This window comes from Sebastes umbrosus, chromosome 4 (genome assembly GCF_015220745.1).
Source record: "Sebastes umbrosus isolate fSebUmb1 chromosome 4, fSebUmb1.pri, whole genome shotgun sequence".
Taxonomy (NCBI): Eukaryota; Metazoa; Chordata; class Actinopteri; order Perciformes; family Sebastidae; genus Sebastes; species Sebastes umbrosus.
The window spans coordinates 1,432,913-1,456,853 of record NC_051272.1 but is presented as its reverse complement, the minus strand read 5'-3'; the positions used below and the strand labels follow the sequence as shown (position 1 = coordinate 1,456,853).

Here is a 23,941-nt window from a genome sequence, read left to right as displayed (position 1 = left end):
GAAACAAAAGTTCTGAAAAATGTTGGACAAAAAAAATTCAGAAAAAAAAGATCTGAAAAATTTCCGAAAAAAAAGTCTGAAAAGAAATATCTCAAAAATGTCGGACAAAAAAAGTCGGACAAAAAAAGTCTGAAAAATAAAATCTGAAAAACGTCAGACAAAAAACGTCTGAAAAAAAATATCTGAAAAATGTCCGAAAAAAAGATCTGAAAAATGTTGGAAAAAAAAAGTCTGAAAAAAAAGACTTGAAAAATGTCGGACCAAAAAAGTCTGAAAAGAAATATCTGAAAAATGTCTGAAAAAAAAGTCCGAAAAAAAATATCTGAAAAATGTTGGACAAAAAAAGTCTGAAAAAAAAGACTTGAAAAATGTCGCACCAAAAAAGTCTGAAAAGAAATATCTGAAAAATGTTGGACAAAAAAAGTCTGAAAAAATAGATGTGATAAAATGTCCAAAAAAAAAGTCTGAAACAAAAGTTCTGAAAAATGTTGGACAAAAAAAATTCTGAAAAAAAAGATCTGAAAAATGTCTGAAAAAAAAGTCTGAAAAAAAAGTTCTGAAAAAAGTCTGAAAAAAAGATCTGAAAAATGTCCGAAAAAAAGATCTGAAAATGTTTGGACAAAAACAATTCTGAAAAAAAAGATCTGAAAAATTTCCGAAAAAAAAGTCTGAAAAAAAATATCCGAAAAAAGTCGGACAAAAAAAGTCTGAAAAATAAAATCTGAAAAACGTCAGACAATAGTCTGAAAAGAAATATCTGAAAAATATCGGACAAAAAAAGTCAGAAATATCTGAAAAATGTCCGAAAAAAAGTCTGAAACAAAAGTTCTGAAAAATGTTGGACAAAAAAAATTCTGAAAAAAAATATCGGAAAAATGTCGGAAAAAAAAGTCTGAAAAAAAATATCTGAAAAATGTCGGACAAAAAAGTCTGAAAAAATAGATGTGAAAAAATGTCCGAAAAAAAATATCTTAAAAACATCGGACAAAATAGTCTGAAAAAAAATATCTGAAAAAAAGTCGGACAAAAAAGTCTGAAAAAAAATATCTGAAAAATGTCTGAAAAAAAAGTCTGAAAAAAAATATCTGAAAAAAATGCCTGAAAAAAAAGTATGAAAAATCTGAAAAACGTCGGACAAAAAAAGTCTGAAAAAAAAAATTCTGAAAAAAAAGATCTGAACAATTTCCGAAAAAAAAGTCTGAAAAGAAATATCTGAAAAATGTCGGACAAAAAAATTCAGAAAAAAAGATCTGAACAATTTCCGAAAAAAAAGTCTGAAAAAAAATATTTGAAAAAAAGTCGGACAAAAAAGTCTGAAAAGAAATATCTGAAAAAAAGTCGGACAAAATAGTCTGAAAAGAAATATCTGAAAAAAAGTCGGACAAAAAAGTCTGAAAATAATTATCTGAAAAATATCGGACAAAAAAAGTTGGACAAAAAAAGTCTGAAAAAAAAATCTGAAAAATGTCCGAAAAAAAAGTCTGAAACAAAAGTTCTGAAAAATGTTGGACAAAAAAAATTCAGAAAAAAAAGATCTGAAAAATTTCCGAAAAAAAATTCTGAAAAGAAATATCTGAAAAATGTCGGACAAAAAAAGTCGGACAAAAAAAATCTGAAAAATAAAATCTGAAAAACGTCAGACAAAAAAAGTCTGGAAAAAAATATCTGAAAAATGTCCGAAAAAAAGATCTGAAAAATGTTGGAAAAAAAAAGTCTGAAAAGAAATATCTGAAAAATGTCTGAAAAAAAAGTCCGAAAAAAAATATCTGAAAAATGTTGGACAAAAAAAGTCTGAAAAAAAAGACTTGAAAAATGTCGGACCAAAAAAGTCTGAAAAAAAATATCTGAAAAATGTCCGACTAAAAAGTCTGAAAAAATAGATGTGAAAACATGTCCGAAAAAAAAGTCTGAAACAAAAGTTCTGAAAAATGTTGGACAAAAAAAATTCTGAAAAAAAATATCGGAAAAATATCGGAAAAAAAAGTCTGAAAAAAAATATCCGAAAAAAGTCGGACAAAAAAAGTCTGAAAAATAGAATCTGAAAACGTCAGACAAAAAAAGTCTGAAAAAAAAAGATCTGAAAAATGTCTGAAAAAAAGATCTGAAAAATGTTGGACAAAAAAAGTCTGAAAAAAAAGACTTGAAAAATGTCGGACCAAAAAAGTCTGAAAAAAAATATCTGAAAAATATCCGACTAAAAAGTCTGAAAAAATAGATGTGAAAAAATGTCCGAAAAAAAAGTCTGAAACAAAAGTTCTGAAAAATGTTGGACAAAAAAAATTCTGAAAAAAAATATCGGAAAAATGTCGGAAAAAAAAGTCTGAAAAAAAATATCCGAAAAAAGTCGGACAAAAAAAGTCTGAAAAATAGAATCTGAAAACGTCAGACAAAAAAAGTCTGAAAAAAAAGATCTGAAAAATGTCCGAAAAAAAGATCTGAAAAATGTTGGACAAAATAAATTCTGAAAAAAAAGATCTGAAAAATATCCGAAAAAAAAGTCTGAAAAGAAATATCTGAAAAATATCGGACAAAAAAAGTCGGACAAAAAAAGTCTGAAAAAAAATATCCGAAAAAAGTCGGACAAAAAAAGTCTGAAAAATAAAATCTGAAAAACGTCAGACAAAAAAAGTCTGAAAAAAAAAGATCTGAAAAATGTCTGAAAAAAAGATCTGAAAAATGTTGGACAAAAAAAGTCTGAAAAAAAAGACTTGAAAAATGTCGGACCAAAAAAGTCTGAAAAAAAATATCTGAAAAATGTCCGACTAAAAAGTCTGAAAAAATAGATGTGAAAAAATGTCCGAAAAAAAAGTCTGAAACAAAAGTTCTGAAAAATGTTGGACAAAAAAAATTCTGAAAAAAAATATCTGAAAAATGTCGGAAAAAAAAATTTGAAAAAAAATATCCGAAAAAAGTCGGACAAAAAAAGTCTGAAAAATAGAATCTGAAAACGTCAGACAAAAAAAGTCTGAAAAAAAAGATCTGAAAAATGTCCGAAAAAAAGATCTGAAAAATGTTGGACAAAATAAATTCTGAAAAAAAAGATCTGAAAAATATCCGAAAATAAAGTCTGAAAAGAAATATCTGAAAAATATCGGACAAAAAAAGTCGGAAAAAAAAAGTCTGAAAAAAAATATCCGAAAAAAGTCGGACAAAAAAAGTCTGAAAAATAAAATCTGAAAAACGTCAGACAAAAAAAGTCTGAAAAAAAAAGATCTGAAAAATGTCTGAAAAAAAGATCTGAAAAATGTTGGACAAAAAAAGTCTGAAAAAAAAAATCTGAAAAATGTCGGACAAAAAATGTCTGAAAAAGAAAATCTGAAAAACGTCGGACAAAAAAAGTCTGAAAAAAAAGATCTGAAAAATGTTGGACAAAAAAAAGTCTGAAAAAAAAGATCTGTAAAATTTCCGAAAAAAAAGTCTGAAAAGAAATATCTGAAAAATGTCCGAAAAAAAAAAATCTGAAAAATGTCGGACAAAAAATGTCTGAAAAAGAAAATCTGAAAAACGTCGGACAAAAAAAAGTCTGAAAAAAAATATCTGTAAAATTTCCGAAAAAAATGTCTGAAAAAGAAAATCTGAAAAACGTCGGACAAAAAAAAGTCTGAAAAAAAATATCTGTAAAATTTCCGAAAAAAAAGTCTGAAAAAAAGATCTGAAAAATGTTGGACAAAAAAAGTCTGAAAAAAAAAATCTGAAAAATGTCGGACAAAAAATGTCTGAAAAAGAAAATCTGAAAAAAGTCGGACAAAAAAAGTCTGAAAAAAAAGATCTGAAAAATGTTGGACAAAAAAAAGTCTGAAAAAAAAGATCTGTAAAATTTCCGAAAAAAAAGTCTGAAAAGAAATATCTGAAAAATGTCCGAAAAAAAAAAATCTGAAAAATGTCGGACAAAAAATGTCTGAAAAAGAAAATCTGAAAAACGTCGGACAAAAAAAAGTCTGAAAAAAAATATCTGTAAAATTTCCGAAAAAAATGTCTGAAAAAGAAAATCTGAAAAACGTCGGACAAAAAAAAGTCTGAAAAAAAATATCTGTAAAATTTCCGAAAAAAAAGTCTGAAAAAAAATATCTGAAAAATGTCCAAAAAAAATATCTGAAAAATGTTGGACAAAAAAAGTCTGAAAAAAAAGACTTGAAAAATGTCGGACCAAAAAAGTCTGAAAAAAAAGATCTGAAAAATGTCGGACAAAAAAGTCTGAAAAAAAATATCTGTAAAATTTCCGAAAAAAAAGTCTGAAAAAAAATATCTGAAAAATGTCCAAAAAAAATATCTGAAAAATGTTGGACAAAAAAAGTCTGAAAAAAAAGACTTGAAAAATGTCGGACCAAAAAAGTCTGAAAAAAAAGATCTGAAAAATGTCGGACAAAAAAGTCTGAAAAAATAGTTCTGAAAAAATATCCGAAAAAAAGATCTGAAAAATGTCGGACAAAAAAAGTCTGAAAAAAAAGATCTGAAAAATGTTGGACAAAAAAGTCTTTAAAAAAAAGATCTGAAAAATGTCGGACGAAAAAAGTCTGAAAAAAAAGATCTGAAAAATGTCGGACAAAGAAGTCTGAAAAAAAAGATCTGAAAAATGTCGGACAAAAAAAGTCCGAAAAAAATATGAAAAATGTCCGAAAAAAAATATGTGAAAAATCTCCGAAAGAAAAGTCTGAAAAAAAAGATCTGAAAAATGTCGGACAAAAAAGTTTGAAAAAAGAGATCTGAAAAATGTTGGACAAAAAAAGTCTGAAAAAAAAGATCTGAAAAATGTCGGACAAATGTCATTCAAATACAATTCACAGCATACCATTGTATATATATACATATATATATACTTTCAATATTTTCAGTTGACTTTTTATGTACATATAAGATAGGATAAGATAGAACTTTATTAATCCAGAAGGAAATTCTTGTGCCAGAGATTGCTAAAAAAATACAACAAAATTACAACAAGTTCAAGTGTATAAAATAAAAAAGTAGTATTTTTCTAGCACCAGTGCCTAAAAGAATAACAATATCAGAGATATACTTAACAAAAGTATAAAAAAGTATACTTGGCTTATGCTGACAAGTATACAGAGCAGTGATGTGAATGTAGTGTGTTGTGTGCAGTCTGCAGGCTGCTCTCTGGGTCCCTCTGCAGCCTGCAGACTGAACCAGTGGTCTTCTCTCCTCCATGTGAATGTGAGCTGATCAAACCCAACCAGCAGCTCATCTCTCGCGAGGAACGACGCCGTTATCGGAATCTCTTCAAAACAACACGAGAATTCATCATTCACACGGTAATATAAGCCGATCTAAGACGGTACATGTGTCGTGAGCCCGCAGCGGGAGAGAGAGAAGCTGACTCTAGACATCACAGTTAATAGTGATCTCATCACAACACTTTAGGATTCTATCTCATTACATTTGGGCGGCCTTTAGGCCTGACTAGCATGCTAACACCACGCTAGCTTAGACACGCGCTGCAAATCTGATGTTGTAGTTGTGCTAAGCTAACGTTAGCTAATGCTAAGCTAGCCTTAGCTTAGCATTAGCTAGCATGTTTTCTGCTCTTGCTAGCACAGTTAGCTAGCGTTAGTACGTGTTAAGTATTAACGTTAGCTGAGAGACAGTCAATTACATGATGTAAATGCGTAGTCAACACGTCACAGCTGGCAGTTTATTACATCAGTTTGTGTGATTGTACCGTTAGCCGCTATAGCTACTCAGCTAGCTACTCAGCTAGCTACTGCACAGCAACACACCCCGCCCAGCTAGCCAGCTAGCTGCTACGCTAGCTAATAAAGCATCTAACCGTTAACAGGGTAGTAAGTGTGCCATTGTGCATGATATATGCATGGTTGTAGTTAGTCATCTAGAGAAGCAGGGTTTTGTTAAAAGAGCTGTATTGTTACTCTAACCCCCCCAAACTACCAGAGCTAACTCAAGAAGCTAACATCGGCTAATAAGATGTTCAGTTCCAAGTCAGCTGTTCTCATTCACAATCACATGCTTTCCGATATCATCATTGCCTTTATACTGTATTGTGTTTATACTGGATTAAACTGTTCCCATAGATGTGAGGTTAGAGAGGAATCGCTCAGGTGAAGGCACATCACGTCTTTAAAGTCTCTCACACTCACACACACACACACACACACACACACACACACACACACACACACACCAGTGATGGGAATTCCGGCTCTTTTTAGTGAGCCAGATCATTTGGCTCAGCTCACCAAGAAGAGCCGGCTCTTTCGGCTCCCAAACGGCTCTTCATTTTACCACTTCTGCCTAGCACAGTTTTGATCTATGATTAATATGTGTGCAGATATATCACTTATTTTTTTCAATTTAAGTATACTAAACCTTATAATTTCCAGAATACCATAATTTTACATGCTGCTTCGTTTCAGACTGTCACTCATCTTGTCTGCTATTCGCGCACCGCACTGCACCGCAACGCACTGCACCGCAACGCACTGCACCGCAACGCACTCCTTTCTCTCTTTCTCTCCTCCTCTTCCTCCTGCTCTGTACCTGTAGACTTTCAGCGCGCCGCGCACCCCTGCCCCTCCCTGCTTGATGGTATGATCCTTGTCTGTCATCACCTGATTGGTCGCACGGACCTCAATAACACAATATTCAGTCACAGTCAGTGCATGGAGTGCCTGTGGCGCGGAGAAGATTATCCTATCATTCTGCATTGAATTAATTAAAGAAAAAATGTCTCGGATGGGAGCCGGCTCTTATCGTTCACTTAAAAGAGCCGGCTCAAAGAGCCGATTCGTTCGTGACCGACACACCACTATCATACACACACACACACACACACACACACACACACACACTGTTACTGTCACTCGTGTCTGCATCTGACATCTCTTCTGAGGACATATGCTCTGTGCATGCTGTAACCATACACATTTACAATGAATGCATTCCTGTTTGAGTCAGTTAAAAATACATCCTTACATGTATTCCATAAACTGTAAGATGAAGGTTTTTATCAGTGCATTATTCCATAAGGCAGCAGCATGCATCAGTATTAGTAGTCTTGGGTGTATATTTGTTTTACAGTGGCCTACACATGTTGCAGTCTCCATTTTTAGAAGCTGTAAAATTCAAGTTTCACTCTTTTTTTTATGTCATAAGATGCATATGTACTCGGATGAAAGCTCAAATAAATCACAAAAATCATGTAGAAATTACTTAGACTTGCATAACAATATTTGGTATTACATATAGCATACAACATTTATAGAGACTTGAGAGACATAGATGGTCAGTAAAAGGAAATAATTGTTAAATACTGTATATGTTTTTAAAAATATGTAATCAAAATAAGAGAACTAGTCGTGCAAATCCTCCATTACTATATTACTATATTATATTACTATATGCACTATATTTACATTTTTATTAGTCCCGTTTTATTAGTCCCGTATCTCAGTTGTTACCCTGCAATATATTAATTTTGAACAGTTTCTTCATCTCCTGTTATTTTTATATCTGGTATATTTTTTTATACTCTGTATTGCTTACTTGTGTCTTTTTACTAATATGTTTGCACTGTGGAACTGTGATGCTGGAAACTTGAATTTCCCTCAGGATCAATAAAGTTACTATCTATCTATCTATCATTAATGCCGAGGTAGCAACAGACACAGAAAGATATTTAGCTTTATAATAGCAAGTCTGCTGAGAAATATTTTACTGTCATGTAAAGTTCACTAAGTTTTCCTATTATCATATTTCAGTGAACAATGTCGGAACAAGAGTTGGATGATATTGTGCAAATAACGGTGGAGGACTTTAACCAAGATGACCAGACAGGTAAGATTCTTCTGAAACAATATGAAAACTTATTATTATTATTATTATTAGTTGTATTATAGCTATTCTACTCAATGTATAGTTAATTGCTGGATATTTACATTCTCTGGCCTTTTGACCAGATATTAATCAATATTAGGCAAGTGCAGCATTATTAAACATGGGACATTTAATCAGTAACAATTTTGCTAATTTTCACCTAACTGAAGTTTTAGTGTCAGTTAACTTTACGTTTAGTGTGTGTTGTACAGCTGTATTATTTTAAATGTGCATAATAAACACTACATGGGGTTGGGACTTGGTATCATCAGATACAGCTGTCGTTTTGAGGGTGTCTTTATTTTTGATTCATGTCAGACACGCTGGATAATCATGAAGACAATGAAGAAAAGCCTCCGAAGAAAAAGAGGAAATTAAGCAACAGCCAGGAGAATAACAACAACAACAATAACCAAGACATATCTTTTATTAAGGTAACAGCTCTGTATGATGGACACTGTCCAAAGCTCATATGTTTTTTTTGTACATATGTTTAAAATATAAGGATTTGTGAATTAAGTCACACATGCTAAATCTGATCATTTGTGTTTCCAGAACCTGTTGGTCTCTTTCACCGCATCAATCAGCCAGCGACTGGAGGGGATTGAATCAAAGTTATATTCTCTGGATGCTACATGCAAAGCCCTTGGACGCAAACTGGACAGCATGGTGCCATGTGCAAAGAGTCCTATCCAGGTTCCTATGGTTGCAGGGTCTCCTCAGGGGGCCACTCAAACTTGGAACAAAGTGCGATGGTAAAATACAAGTGTTTGCCCACCCGCACCAATAGAACATCATCTCCATTCAGAGTGCAGTCAAATGTAGATTAATTAAAATTCTGAGACTAAAGTAGGTGTAGTCTTTTAATAATGAAGAGAAATTGTCCTTTTAGTCATTTTATAAAGCTGTATTGTGATTACAGGAGCTAGCAAAACCACATTACCTAGACTTATTTAGACTGCAAAGCCTGCATACAATGTGCCAGTTAACCATTCTGATTTGAACTTCTCCTTCAGTGTTGTTCCTCAAACAAATGTGATAGTGAGCAGTGAACACCCGAAGGGCACTAGCCAAGAAGACACCCCTCTGGAGAACCTGCTCAGCAAGTGAGTGGCTCACATTCATATTGTATTCCAAGTGTCGACTGAGGTCAGAAATGTGCAAATCCTTCCCAACACAGCGTCTCATAAACAATGTTGGGGTCGTTATTGGAAAACACAGGCATGCAAACTTGTCATGTTTCGGCAAAAGTCACTGTTTTGAATCCAAAATAGGTCACCTATGTGCAGATCTGTAAGACTGCAGTCCGGTCTAAATGCACCTTTAATGTTAGTAATTACCCCAGTAAATGAATCCTCTGTGATAGGCTGATGTCAATTCTTCTATCCTACTATCTCACACAAGTGTCCCTTGCTATGCAGCCCCACTGATGCCTTGTGGGGGAAAGGTGTATGTTGTTGAGATGAGTTGTTAAATGTTTAGTGTGCTATATTGACTGTATATGCAGCCTTTCACCACACATTGCACACACATTACACACACTAGTGGCCTTATATTTTATAGAAATATCCATGTTTCTCTATGGGTGGACATACATTTTTGTTTAAACTGGAACAAAGCAACAGCTGCCAGATGAGATTAGACACACTCACTCAGCCTTAGAGTAATATGGAGAGAAAAAATCCAACACAAGTGACAGCCTTTGACATTAGCATATTTAATCCTAGAGTTACGTGTAATTGTTTGCTTATGGTTGACAGTACAAAGAGAGAGAGAAGAGCCTCCCCAGTATAATCTGTCCATTTACAGTGCTGACAGGTTTTCTTGTGTTTTGAATAGGATACCTTGGTTTCGGTTTGAGAGGCTAAGCTCACCTTAAAGTGAAATCATAAAACCGTCCCTGCATGAACAAACAGTTTGCTTAAACAATTTGTTGTGGAATATGGGACCACAGTGTAGACATTTAGGTAACATGGACCTATGTTACTTATGATGTAGTTAAATGGAACACTTGTGACGGGGGGCAAATGCCAAGCTCTCTGAAAATGACAGAAGCTGACTTGAAATTACCTCGTTTTTCTGTCACAAGGTAATTTTTCACTCCTGATGAGTTTGCTTTCCTGAAAACAGTAATCAAGTGCACATTCCCCTAGTTTTTCAGTCCAGGCAAAAGGACTGTAAAGAATCTGAATTCCTCATACAAGGTGGCCGCTGCCAGGATGTGTCTGTATGGTACTGACCTACTGATTGCAAATTTGTGTTTCTTTTCAGCACGGTGACCAGGAAGCGTCAGAACACAATCCTGGTAAAGGTGCCGGGTCCTGAGGAGAGTCAGGAAGAACAAGACAGCGGCTCAGAGGCCAGTGACACGGTTTCTAATGGTGGCAATCCCAGCAACGCGCAAAATGGCCAAAATGTCACACTCATCACACTCAATTCGGAAGGTATGACTTCACACTGCTGATTTACACACAGAAACACACATACATGTGGGACGGCTGTGGCTCAGGGGGTAGAGCGGGTCGTCCTTTAATCACAAGGTTGGCGGTTCAAACCCCGGCTCCTCCGGTCTGCATGTCAAAGTGTTCCCCCCAGCCCCGGCACCATCGGTGTATGAATATGTGTGAATGGGCGTATGAGAGGCAAACTGTAAAGCGCTTTGTCCGGTGAGGTAGAAAGGTGCTATATAAATGCAGCTATTTACCATGTATGGTATTGCTCTTGTTCCCTTGTAGTCGCTGGATAGAAATGAACATATTTGCTATATTGTTTATTTTTTAATCGATCGTTAAGTGAGCCTCCATCATCACTTATTGGATCCTAATTAAGGAGTTGATTCTGCACCTTCCATCACATACTTTTCACACATCCCCTGGTTTGGTCCCTCTGCTATACAATACAGTCAACAAGCAAGCAACAAGTTGGTTGTTAGTAGCAATTTTCACCAAGTAGCTTACTCGCCGTCCCCAGGGTCAGAACCAAACATGCACCTTTGTTCTTTTTTATCTATTCTTTGACGATGAAAACCTCTCTGTTTGCCACTGCTTTCCCGGAGCTCATTTAACGATGTTACATTCTTATACGTCTTCACCTCTTAAATCCTTTAAATCTACCAAATCTCTACTGTTTATTTTGATTTATTTATTTTCTGTCTTTTATGAATTGTCTTATTTTCTCTGTTTCAACTTTGTTTGTATGTTTATGCTTATGTAAAGCCCTTTGAATTGTCTTTGTGTCTGAAATGTGCTATATAAGTAAACTTTCCTTGCCTTGCCTATATTGACAATGTTACTGTAAAGACAAGGTCGTATTTTTAAGGACCACCTCACTGATTTTAAACCTCGTTCCTCACGTACGCATGTACACCATTACACTTGTCACTCTGAATTTACCTGGAAGCCAATCACTGTGGTAAATCTCGAATAGTACTATTATGCACTATAATAGCACTATTAGCAGTGATCTTCCATGCAGGTGCTGGTCTGACCATCAGGCCTAAGGACACTTTGACTTCCTGAGCCGCAGCTGCTGCAAAATTGCTTTTAATTGTTTTTGATTGAAGATTGCATTGCATTATTTAACGTGGCCAATGTGACTCTTTCAGATGGTGTCTATATGGAATGGAAAGCAAACTGTGCTGATGTGTCAGACTGTATTAATAAATGCTCTGATTGGTCATTTGTGTTTCCAGTAGCTGAGCTCAGCGGTTCTCGCTGAGCCACATAGAGAATAGGTAATTTCTAAATGTGCAAACCTAAATGAAGTCCACATTGTTGTTCCTGTGTTGCTATTTGCTGTCATTGTTGGTTTTGTTGTTTTCAGTGGACTTCTTGGAAAGTTTCTTGTTCTCTTCAAAGGCAAACTATTAATCCTTTATTTGCAGCTGTGGGTTAACTTACCATGAAATAGCTGTTCGTCAGCATTAGCTCGACGGGTACCATGTGGTGTCCAGAACAGTGTGTCTCATGCTTTGTTTGTGCATTTGTTTGTGTGGTGGATTTAACAGCTAACATATGCTGTGAGCAAACAGCCAAACCACCTATTCAGCTTTTTAATATCTTTCATAATAACACAGTTTTGCCCACAATTCACCTACTTCTCATTTACTGCCACAAGGGTGTGCTATTGTATTACACGAAGTATCTCAGTGGCTCTGTACCAGTGTAGTATTTGTCAACCTGTGAAGGAAAACTAGGTAGACTTTACATACTGCCCAGGATCTCAGTGTTATTAACAGGCTAGAGGTTTGCTGAAAGAGAGCTGTGTTAACTGTGTTTGAATAACTGTTCCCTCACCTTTTTCCTCCAGATGATTACCCAGTGGGCACCTGGTTGGGAGACGAGAACAACCCAGAGATGCGAGTTCGTTGCCCAGTGTCTCCAGCTGACATGCTCCATATCACCACAAACTGCCGCACGGCGGAGAAAATGGCACTGACGCTGTTAGACTACCTGTTCCATCGGGAGGTCCAGGCCATGTCAAACCTCTCTGGCCAGGGCAAACATGGCAAGAAGCAGCTGGACCCGCTCATGATCTATGGCATTCGCTGTGAGTCCTCCTGCATCATAAACATGTAGTATTATTAACAAGTGTATCCGTTATATGCCACCTGCTTCACTTTGTGAGAGATTTTTGACAAAGTGGTGGTAGACCTGGTGGTAAACATTATTCCATGACAAGCCAGTTTACAAAAAGGAGTGTCTTTATGTACCATCAACTACTTGGCAAAATGGCCCACTAGTAACCTCCAAGGCAGTGTGTAGTAACCACTGTTTCTCTCATGATTATCACATTATCTCGGCACAGTTTAATTTACACGAATACGTCTCGCTCAGCTGGGGTTTAGATCCTTGCCCCCTTGCAGCAATATATGAACTCTCTGAGACCTTCCCACATTTCATCTTCGTTTCATTACAAAGAGCCATCGAATTGAACACAGAAATAGACTGAAGTCTGTATTCCCAAGGCGGGTTACAACAACATGCATTCATCATTGCACACACACACATTAATGTGCAACACATTTTATAACATACCAGACTGTAAATGACAAGCACATGTCTGGTAGAAGGATCCTAATGGAGTCGCCTTCAATTCAGTGAACTCTTTGATTCCTGATGAAGCAGAGTCAGGGTTGTGATGGCAGCCAGACGATATTTATGAAAGTCCCGTGGCTATATGCTATATTTATATGGTTCTCATTGCAGTGTGAAGAGGGGCTATGCTAGCTTCAGCCTTTCCTTCAGAGTGCAGCTTGTGCCCCCTGCAGGAGGTTTTAGTTGATATCCCCCATGGCATACATAGAGGTATGCAGAGGCTGGAGCAGAGCCAGGTGACTTTTCGGTGACTCATTCTGCCTGCCTTGAAAAAAAAAAGGAAAAGGAATGAAGGTACATGAGCCCTGCCTGCCTGTACAGGACCCATCAGGTGGGAAAGGGCTGCTGTACACTGCCATCCCACTATCCACAGGTACCCCTCAGCTCCCCCTCTGTCTCATTCTCTTCCCTCAGGCTGCAGCTTCACTGTTAATTTATGTAGAAACGAGCTGTCAAGCAGCTCACCCACTTTTAAACGGTTCAGAACACCGAGGTAGACAGACACTAAATACAGCTGCATCCAGTCTCACCTCCTCAGATCTCCACCGAGGGAGGGATGAGGGACAGTCACAAGCCTGTGTTAACACTGCTTGTCAAAGGGTAAGTGGAGCAGAAGTAAACAGAATCAGGACAGTTGTTTCCTTCAGTTTTCATAAACATACATTGATTTCAGTGAAGTGGCCCGATTTCAAACACCTTGTCCTATATAGCCAATCACACAGCTCATTGTCCACTCTATATCTTATTTTATTGCAGCAGTCTGTTGCTTTCTTTTGCTGTGACAGTTTGCATTCAATTTCCTCTAATTTTTGCATCCGTTAAGTGTTATTACAAAGTCTGTATGAAGGCTATATGCGGCAGTATGCTGACACTGTTAAGAGTTTAGGATTAAGTGTACCAACAAGCCTACAACTTACATTTCTTTATGCTAAGATCTAACCTTCCCATTTAATTATAAAACACATATAAGATGTGCGGCTGACTGTGATATTCTTGCTTGTGAATTATCCTGGCTGTTAATGTCTTGTATTACAAGCTCAAAGCAGACTATTTAGTTTCCTGCACGACTGAAACAGAAAAGAGGAGGCACATTAATGAAAGGAGCATTTAGAAGATAGCCTAGGCACAGATACATTTTGAGATATGTTACACCCATTCACAACCAAGCCAACAGAATCTGTTTATTTATACAGTAAGTAAGTTATGACCTTTGACCTCTCTGTTCCGACAGGCCACTTGTTCCACAAATTTGGCATCACAGAGTCAGACTGGTATCGCATCAAGCAAAGCATCGACTCAAAGTGTCGCACCGCCTGGAGACGCAAGCAGCGCGGCCAGAGTCTGGCTGTCAAGAGCTTCTCCAAACGCACACCTCGCAGTTCAGGCGCAGGTAAATCACAGATATTTATCGAGGGGGGGGGCTGTAAATAATGTATTAGTATAACTTTCTGGACATCAGGACCATGGCACATGCTATATGGGATGTTGTCTCGTAGACACTTTGCTGAACTCAAGAAAAATACTTAAAAACAACTTCATATTCATACCTCAGATACACAGTGAGGGCTAGAGCTAATTATTTGTCCACTTTGCTGCATGAATGTGCTTACTAAGGACAACTGATTGTCTTTAAACTACTGAATATGCTTTAAGATTCAGACATAGTATAAAAACTCTGTGTTACGTGACAGCCAGATAGAAAGAGAGTGACACAATGAAAGAGCAAAAGTGTCAGAGACGGAGAAAAAGAGCGTTGAATCCATAAAGAAAATTATATATAGTTCTCTAATCTAAGACGAGCATCCTTTTTCGATGGTAAAACCTAATTTACAGTTGCTTATTTACTGCATATCATTCTTTTTCCAAACATAATCTGGAAAAATACATCAGAGAACAAGCCAGCAAAAGCCCGGACATATGGCCAATCACAATATAGAGAATAAGTAAAACAAGTTAAATGCAAGATCATGTTAAAAAAAAAGTCAACCTTTTCATCTTGTGAATCTTTGTATTTAAGAAATCCAATTACTTTAGAACCTCCTGCCACCTTTCTTGTGAAATGCTTTGGGAGTGAGCACATTAACATTTATCTCTTTGGTTTGTGAAAACTAATACCCACCTGGCTGCACTCTCTGAAACCTTTATCTGCTGATAACGTTGCCACGTTTCTGCGGCTGTTTTCTAATCAAACAAGGTGCACAGTTGTGAGAATCAGCTACAGACCCAATAAAAAGAGACAGCTGCTGCTGTCTCTAAGGCTATCCTCGACCCAAGAAATTCTTAGTGGACTAACACTCATACGATTTTGTCGACTAAACTTGAAAAGCGCTATATAAGTTGAATTTATTATTATTATTATTATTAAACTATTAGTTGATTTAATCGACAGATCTGTAAAACTGAGTTTCTGCACTAAGAATCACACAAAAGCACCACTTTAAATCTGGTGTTTACCAGAGATGTGCTCATATGTTCCTTGGAAATGAGTGAAAAAAAAAGCATAAAAAAGGACTAATTGACTTCAGAAATCCAAAGACCAAAAGGACCATCGACTAAGAGGGGGCAGCCCTAGCTGTTTCTATTGCTTACAGGCCAATGACACCATCCCTGTGTTCAGTTTGGATTGGTTTCAGTGGAACGGCATGTTACATTAGTTGGTTTGTAGTTATGGAACTAGTTATGGAAGATTTTTTTAAATTCTGAACTGTGAATTTAAGCGGTTGCTCAACCAATTTGAAAGGAATGGAGAGAGAAGTGTTTTCTTTCTGCAAACTTGGAGGAGGTTCTCAGTTCAGTCGGCCCCTTTGACTTGATCATCTTGATAGCGATAGCTTTCTTATGGTTGTGACCAAAATGTACTGTGGATAGCCACCAATGACTTAAGGCTGCTCGAGTATGGCAAAAATCATAATCACGATTATTTTGGTCAATCTTGAGATCATAATTATTTAACATGATTACTCATTGACTTTAGAAACATCATGCATTTAGAAAGAACAATTTCGGAGCCTACATTGTAAAGTTAAATCCATCAATCTGGTGCACTTTGAGAGAAAAATTAAGAGGCTAGATCTATGAAGAACTTTGTGCTCTGTTAAACATGACACAGCAAAAAAGTCACGGGGTGCGCTGGATTTATTACACAAGACAACGAGAGCATCATTGCGAGACACATTGCGGCACAATAATAGTTTTACTCTAAGTGGATTATCTTGTTTTCATCATCGTTGGAAGTGAAAATCGAAATTGAAATTGAAATTGTATTAATTGCACAGCCCTACAATGAGTAGTCATATGTATAAAATGTTACTGGTTAGTCCACCTAGAAGCTTTCCTTTAGCAGTACACTGGTCCAAATAGATTTGGTGCAACCGATTTTGGCATGACCAGCAAACTACCAAGTTACATCATTTATTTGCGCCCTTTTCTCACTCATTGGCCTTTTTGATAAATGATTCAAAGTTCCCTTGTTCTCTCAGTGCTGGTTACTTTTTATGCTGGAAAATGACTCTATGTAAATAGTCACCAAACACAGTCGCACACAGTAAACTCATACAGGTCTTATTTCATCAACCATATGAAAGCTATTTTAAAACCTGAACCCAAATGCAGATAGAGTGCGTATTGCTGCAGATGGTTGTAATCTGCACACAATGCCTGCTGTCCTTCTGTCCCTGTGAGCCATCACCTCTCACCTCGGACCAGGGAAAAGTAAGACTGCAGGGGAAACCCAAATATCCTGTGAGCGCACACTAGGGGTGGATTGTGAGGCCCTTCCTTTTCAGGCCACACACACCCCCGAGTGTACAACACAAACACTAGTTCAGATGGTGCATGCACAAACATGCAAAGACACACACACCAAACAGTCATTCCTTCCTTAATCAGATTACATGTTAATGGACCGGAACAAGGCAATTCTTCTGCTTTTAAAACCATTATTTATCAGTGAACCAAGCAAAGAGAGCTCAGACCAAAACTGTAGTTTCCTCAAGCCACCTGGCTCTCACTTCCTCGTCGGGCAAACAAAAGTACCGAGGATTATTTACATAATAGCATAGCAGTAATAACCAAAGATGGGAGACAGACGTACTTTTCAAAGCAACATAACACAAAACAGAACTTTTGAGGTGTATGAGATATGTGCTGTATGTTTTATATCATTTGAAGCTACATTCCTTTATTTCATGCTGAACAAAGTAGTCAGACTGTTAACTGCTGTGAGGTCTGTTACCAGAAATGACCTAAAATCCTTTCAGTCCTCCCAAATGGTCTTTTTATTGCTGCGCATCGTGACATCTTACAAGAAAAGGTGTGATTTGGTTTATTTCGTGGCCTTTGATGCAGACTCCGCTGTCACTGAGCACTCTGCTGTCTTTGATTGCTGACATGGTGTCTTCTTGAGGTCTTTTGGTTGTTTTGGAGCTGCGATGGGTGATGAGACGGGCCTGTGCAGGGGTTTCAGGCTGCTGGTGTGATAGCGGGTGTTTAGACTGAGGCCTGGAGTTTGTGTTTGGCTGCTAGAGCCTGAATGTGTTTGGATGGCTAGCTGGAGAGTCCTTGTTGTGTATTTAGGCGTTTGATAAAGTATAAACACAGCATCATCCAGCAGATGGCCTAGGAAGCAGCCAGCTTTTTTTTTTTTTTTTACAAGATGTTGCTAAGGCCCCTTGCTTGATGCTTGGGTGTGTGTCGGTTTGTGTCTGTGTCTTAGAGACCTCGTCCTCATTGCTTATGTGCTGCTGGAATCATTTGCAATGTATTCCTGACCTACTTCCACTGTACACACAAGCACACAAATGACCACACTGTTTGTCTTCCTAACCAGAGGGAGGCATGGCAGACGAAACGGGACAGATTGAGACGGCCTCCCAGCAGACCTTGCACTACACGCTTGCCAATCAACAAGTCCAGTTCCACCGTATTGGCGAGGATGGACAAGTTCAGGTGGTGAGTATCAGACATTTCAAGTTTCAATCTTTTATCTGATTCCATAAGCAAACATTACACACAACAAAGTATTCTCTAACAGAGAGAGTAAGAGTCTCGCTGCTGTCATATGAGGTTCCCATAGAGCAGGGGGGAAAGATCATTCCACCCACCACAGTGACACATACAGTGTTCTGCAGAAATACACTGCAGCTTATGTCAATGAAGGCGTTTTCAGGAATTGAATGACCTTGTACATCTGCTATGGCCAAAGGTCACAGTCAGGCCCACTGACTGCAGCGTTATGGGTGGGCTGACAAGGAGGAAGTGACTGGACCTCTCATATCTTATCTTCACCCAAATGACTTAATTTGAACAAGCAAGGTACCGATCACTTGATTAAACTCTGTGACCTGTTGAAGGTCTTGAAGATATCCGAGTTTTGAAGTTACGCTCTCTGTCTGTGGAATTGATCCCATTGATAAAGTGCCCTTTATTAGTTCAAGGTTTGTCATTGAGGTTACAGTTATTCATTGAGCGAGTTCATCTTGGCTCGGTCTTGTTTACTTGCTGTATAGCCAAACAGCCGGTGACAGATACACACAAGCTGTGAGACACTTTTTGTTATGAGGGGTTTTCATGAGGAAATTAAATCTTTTTTTTCCCTAAGTGCAGCGAGGGCATGTGTGTGTGAGATGCAAAGTCAGTGTTACCAACTAAAAGATGTGAGGCTCCACCTCTATTCATTGGTACACACCCTATATGTAATAATAGTGCCACAAACTACCTCATAATTTACAGTGTTGAGTATTTCTGCTGTTAATAGGTTTCTACATGATGCATGGGTCTGGAGGTTCTGATGATAGGTGACTTGTCTGAGAAAGGAAGGAACAGACAGAAAAGATGGAGGGCGGACAGGCAGGAAGAGAAGTTTGGGAGAAGGAGGACGAGTGGGAGAGAATGATTCTCAGGAGCTCGGTGTGCAGTTATTACCCTCCCGACACTTAGAGTATTATAGGGTGCAGCTGAGCCTGAAATTTATGAGTGCTGCTAATACAGCAGAGGAAATCAAGGATACTTACCGGCTGTGACTCAGCGGTGCAACCGTCATCTGATAATTACTAAACTAAATTTGTTGCCGGATTACACGTACCACAAAAGGGCTGCTTGTTCATTATTTTTAATCACATTCTGTACATCACAGTTAAAATAAAGCTTAAAGGATAGGTTCACAATTTTTCAAGTTTGTCTTGAACAATAGTCTTACACCCTCAATGAATTAGGGATTTCACGATACCAGTAATGTAGTAGTCGATACGAATACCAGAGTGATTCCTCGATTCTCAACACCAATTTGACACCACGGTAAAAAACAAATCCAATCTACTTCAACTTCTTTGTAAACTGTTTGCATGCTGGCTTTTGTTAGGAAGTTCAGCTGGTCCCTCTCTATTATCTATTTTATATCGCTGTGAAAACATCTCTTTCAAACATCTGGATTTATTCAAGTTCTCACCAAAAACTACATTTTACAAGATTACATTTGAACGCATCATAATGTTAGAATTTACCTTTGACCAATACTCATTCATCATTACTGATGCGCCTGAACGCATCATAATGTAAATCAATGGCACCTCCCGTGTTGAAATCAGAGCTAGCTAACATTAGCTGTTAGCAGCCTATAAGCAGCCCAATCCTGCAGGGAGCTAACAGCTAGCAGGTTTTGTTTTGTTTTTCCCATGTACCATTATCAGGGAAAAAATAGGATGGATAGTGAGTTTACTGTGTGCCAAACACATTTTATATCGCTGACAGGATGACGGGACGCCGTTAGTCTGGAGCCCTGACGGTACCCGCGTCACTGTAGAAAAACCAATACCGTTGTGTTTTCACAATTTTGGCATCGACTTGGTACTGAAGTATCGTTTCCTGTGACATCCGTAATATGAACATTGAAACAGGTTTGCTTCTGTAATCATTCCTGTATTTCACACTGGCCATTAAGAGATCCCTTCCTACCCCCCCATACCTCTCTTCCTGTGATTTCAATGTAAGTTGGGTTAAACTTGATTTGTTTACATTCCACTACTGAAGCCTCTTATAAGATTTTGAATTCATTTTTGTACAAAACAAGGACTGTGGATTTTAATCCCCATCCCTTATATTAGACGCGCTTTAGAAATGGATTTCTTAATGGCCAGTATGAAGAGGAGGAATGATTACAGAAACCAGTTTCAATCTGCATATGGGTGCCTTGTAAGATAGACTTGGAAACTTGTGAACCTGTCCTTTAACGACCATTTGTAATTGTATGATAATTATATGTAGATTTCTTGGGAATTTTGTTCAGGGTTAGAGGGAAACATGCCGTTGCAGATTTCTCGATCATATTTCTGTAATTGTTCCAGCTTCAGCCGTCTCTCATGCTTCATCTGTGTCTCTCAGATTCCACAGGGTCAGCTGCACATTGCCCAGGTGCCACAAGGAGAGGAGGTGCAGATCACACAGGACAGTGAGGTGAGTGTTTGTGTGTTTGTGTGAGAATGAGAGAGAGAGAGAGAGAGAGAGAGAGAAATAACCAGCCACTCCATTTCTTGTCATTCTTCCTGATATATTACATGTCTTAGCAAACACGTCGGTCAGGAGTATTTGTCTCCAGACGATATTATATAGTTGTTACAGTGAAGTCATCTTGAGTAAGAAATGGTTTACTTGGAAGAAAACTAATGTTGTCAACCGTAGTGTGGGAATGTTGTGTTGGAAGTCTGTTTTGTAATGTGGTCGACTAGCTGATGATGACATTCATCATTTGACTGGCTATTTGAAATACTTTGTTATATCTGTGTGAGCAAGTAGATTCAGCAAATGCATCCTGGATCGCCCCAATTTCTACATGACTTGTGTTCTTATTAAGCTAGTGAATGGTGTTAATTAATTCATTTGCATTAATTGAATCATTCATTAAGCTTGTTTGGTGAGAATACAGAAATGCTTGTAGACATATCATTTTACATAAATACATTCCGATTGCGCAGACTTAAGTTTCGTTCACATTATTTGGGTCAATAATGAGAACTACTGTCCAACGCATTACTCTACAAAGCTACAGTTTCCTTTTGATAAGGCTCTCTGTGACGTCGAAAGCTCGCCAAGTGTTTCTTCAAAAAACTAGGGTTGATCCCCCTTCAGCTTTGTGGAAGAAGAATTATTCAAATTTTTAGCCACAGCCATTTCCCAATGATCCATCAAATTTGTGATTGCACAACTCACATTTTTAGAGACTTGAAGCTTGTCTGCTTCTAAAAGAAAGAAAAGAAAGATTTAATAGAGCACACTATTGTTTTTCATCTGTCAGATTCGTTCGGCAAGAGTCATTAAACATTTGTGTATTTTGAGTCCTGTATGTTTCTGGTTGTCTATGCAAATAGCCATCCATCCCAGTGAAGCATGATGCACCCGAGTAATACCTGACGGTATTTAAGTCATTAGTGAATGTTAGCAAAAGCAGATGTTTATATATGTATCCGGCTGCATTTGCATGGCGTTTTGACTTTTGTTTCCACATAATGCCCTGATGTCTCATGCCCCCCACCAGACATGCACTCTGCATGCACACGCAGCATTGGCCCGCCAGCTGAAATCAAAATCCAAAACTCTCAAACCACACCGACTGCTGAAGAGGAATTTCCACATCAGCAGCGTTGCTAGTGATTTTTTTGAGGATGTGGAAGAGAGATTTATTTCAAGGCGCCAGTCTATGTACACACATACACATCTAATCACATACTGTATATGATACGTGCCACACATGCATGACAGCTTGACATTTACGCAAAAGCAATTGACACCTTGACCAAGTGTTTTTCTCATTTCCTGTTGAGTTGTGCTAAAGGACACTCAGAGGAAGAAATGCAGCATTGAGTGAGAGAGACAGAGTGAGTTGGAGGCAGAAAAGCTCTAAAGCCTTTCCTGCTCTTTGTGGCTGAGCCCAGATTTTTTTTCTCCCCTCTCCTTCCTATTCCATGATATTGTTTGTTTTTTGGAGTTCAAAGCTTAGCAACAAAATCCCACTTCTCCCAACTGCCACTCATAGAATATGTTTTCATTAGGAACGGGCCACTTTCATCAAAGGCGTCGGTTTTAGCGTGCTGGAAAAGGAAATGAGCTGTTTGAGAGATTACACCGCTCTCTGGCCATATGGCAGCTCCGACAGCATTTGATATATACATCAAATACAATTAGCAAGAGAAAACAACTGAACGTTGGGGCCGGCTAAATATGGCTTATATGATGCCCTCTCATGTGGTCTTGTAAACGTCACAGTGGGTGTTCAGAGACTTTACGATGGTCTTTGCATCTCGATGAGATTGCTTGTGCCTTAGCGAACGGGTTTCTGTTTTTGTTTACAAGAGTCTTGATGGAGCCAAAAATGACACAATCGGTGACGTATACACAAGGACATTGCCTCCACCTCTCACTCTTATGTCATCATGTATAAAAACTCCTCTGCCAAACCCAACAGATTCTGATTCTGACTCAGATATTGACAATGTCATTCTGCACTTCTCACGTTTATCACGAGAGTTCAGTTTAACGGCTTGAATCACCTTGTGACAATGCAGGTTTTTAGTAATCTGTAGTCCATGCAGGTTAAAGCGAATAGAGGAGCAAAGAGATGTATTGTTTTTAATGTTTGCTGGTTAAAACAGCTAAATGATTGTGTGTGTATATAATATGGCATCAGGCTTTTGACATGACATGTCACTCTATGTCTCTATTTCAGGGAAATCTCCAGATCCACCAGGTACACGTCGGTCAGGATGGACAGGTAAGAACACGTTCACAGTAAACTAAATAAAAGATAGAATACAATCAATAATCCTGTAGATGATAAACCACTTATAGCTTTGGTACATAAAGTACAAATCCTTTGAAAACAAAGGCTGGATAACAGTAATGGAGTTTTATGTTAAAAAATGTGGTGCACAAATGAATGTTTCAATACCAGGATTTGAATTATCTCACTAAACTGCAGTGATACTGTTTCTTTGCATCTCTTCATGCATTGCATCCTTAAAAAACAAAAACATGTCTTCATTTTTTTGCTGGATCTGTTTGCACAATGCTTCCACAAAAACTCCTCGCCATTTGAGCCGTGTTTTCGATGTTTGTATTTCCACGTGACTGCATCCGGCAGATGCTGAATGTTTCCCATTCAGGGTAGTGAACCATGGTGACTTCTGTGTACGGTGATGTCACATTCATATCCTCTATTGCACTGCCGCTGTAAGTGTGGCGACTCTGATGTGTTTTTTTGCATTTCGCTAAATGCAGCATTCATGACGGCTACATTGCCCTGGCAAACAACCATTACACCCATGTCCATCTTCTCCTTTATTTTGAGGACATCTAGATGGGACCCATAGAAAGAGACAACTGGTGAAATAAAATGCAATAGAAGCCAGAGGTATATACCGAATAGGGATGCACCGATACCACTTTTTTTCAGACCGAGTACAAGTACTTACATTTGGGTACTCGCCGATACCGAGTACCGATACCGAGTACCGATACCGAGTACTTCTCTGTGCTAAAAGACCCTCGTTAACAGCCAGCTGGAGGGTGTCAGCGACACACGGCAGGCTGGGGAGTCCCACATACAAGGCTGTGCACCGCCGCCGGCTCTAGGTCGGCTTGGGAAGGCTCGGGGCCAAGGTGCTTCCCGGGGCCGTGGCCAACCGCGTCGTGCCCCCAGGGCGGGGCTCGGCCCACGTAAAAGGCGCCAGGGGTCTGTGGCGATGTCGGCAACCCACCCGACCCGTCTTGAAACACGGACCAAGGAGTCAAACGCACGCACGCCGGCTGAGGTGGGATCCCGGCCCCGCGGGGTAGGGTGCACCACCACCCCGTCTCGTCCACACCGTCAGAGAGGTGGAGAGTGAGCGCGTGCGATAGGACCCAAAAGATGGTGACGGGGGGTTAACGTCACGCTGCCATAAAGTGGTATCGGTGCCGTTGTTTACTTTTGGTAGAATTAGGTATTTAAAGGGCTTGTAAAGTTTTATTGT

The 23,941-nt window shown here is 38.3% G+C and overlaps 1 protein-coding gene across 2 annotated transcripts in view; it reads left to right on the top strand.

The window, feature by feature from the left end:
* Positions 1-5,079: 5,079 nt before the first annotated feature.
* The window catches only part of LOC119486998 (BTG3 associated nuclear protein), a 40,452-nt gene continuing 21,590 nt past the window's right edge, over positions 5,080-23,941 (top strand). Inside the window, exons 1-11 of one of the 2 annotated variants that reach the window (XM_037767595.1) lie at positions 5,080-5,267; positions 7,731-7,806; positions 8,164-8,279; positions 8,401-8,600; positions 8,862-8,951; positions 10,117-10,289; positions 12,154-12,393; positions 14,173-14,331; positions 17,770-17,891; positions 20,319-20,390; positions 22,657-22,701. In XM_037767595.1, the coding sequence (XP_037623523.1) occupies positions 7,737-7,806; positions 8,164-8,279; positions 8,401-8,600; positions 8,862-8,951; positions 10,117-10,289; positions 12,154-12,393; positions 14,173-14,331; positions 17,770-17,891; positions 20,319-20,390; positions 22,657-22,701 (1,287 nt within the window). In that variant the 5' untranslated portion in view covers positions 5,080-5,267; positions 7,731-7,736. The remainder of the gene's footprint in view (positions 5,268-7,730; positions 7,807-8,163; positions 8,280-8,400; positions 8,601-8,861; positions 8,952-10,116; positions 10,290-12,153; positions 12,394-14,172; positions 14,332-17,769; positions 17,892-20,318; positions 20,391-22,656; positions 22,702-23,941) is intronic. The other variant, XM_037767594.1, reaches the window with a different exon arrangement.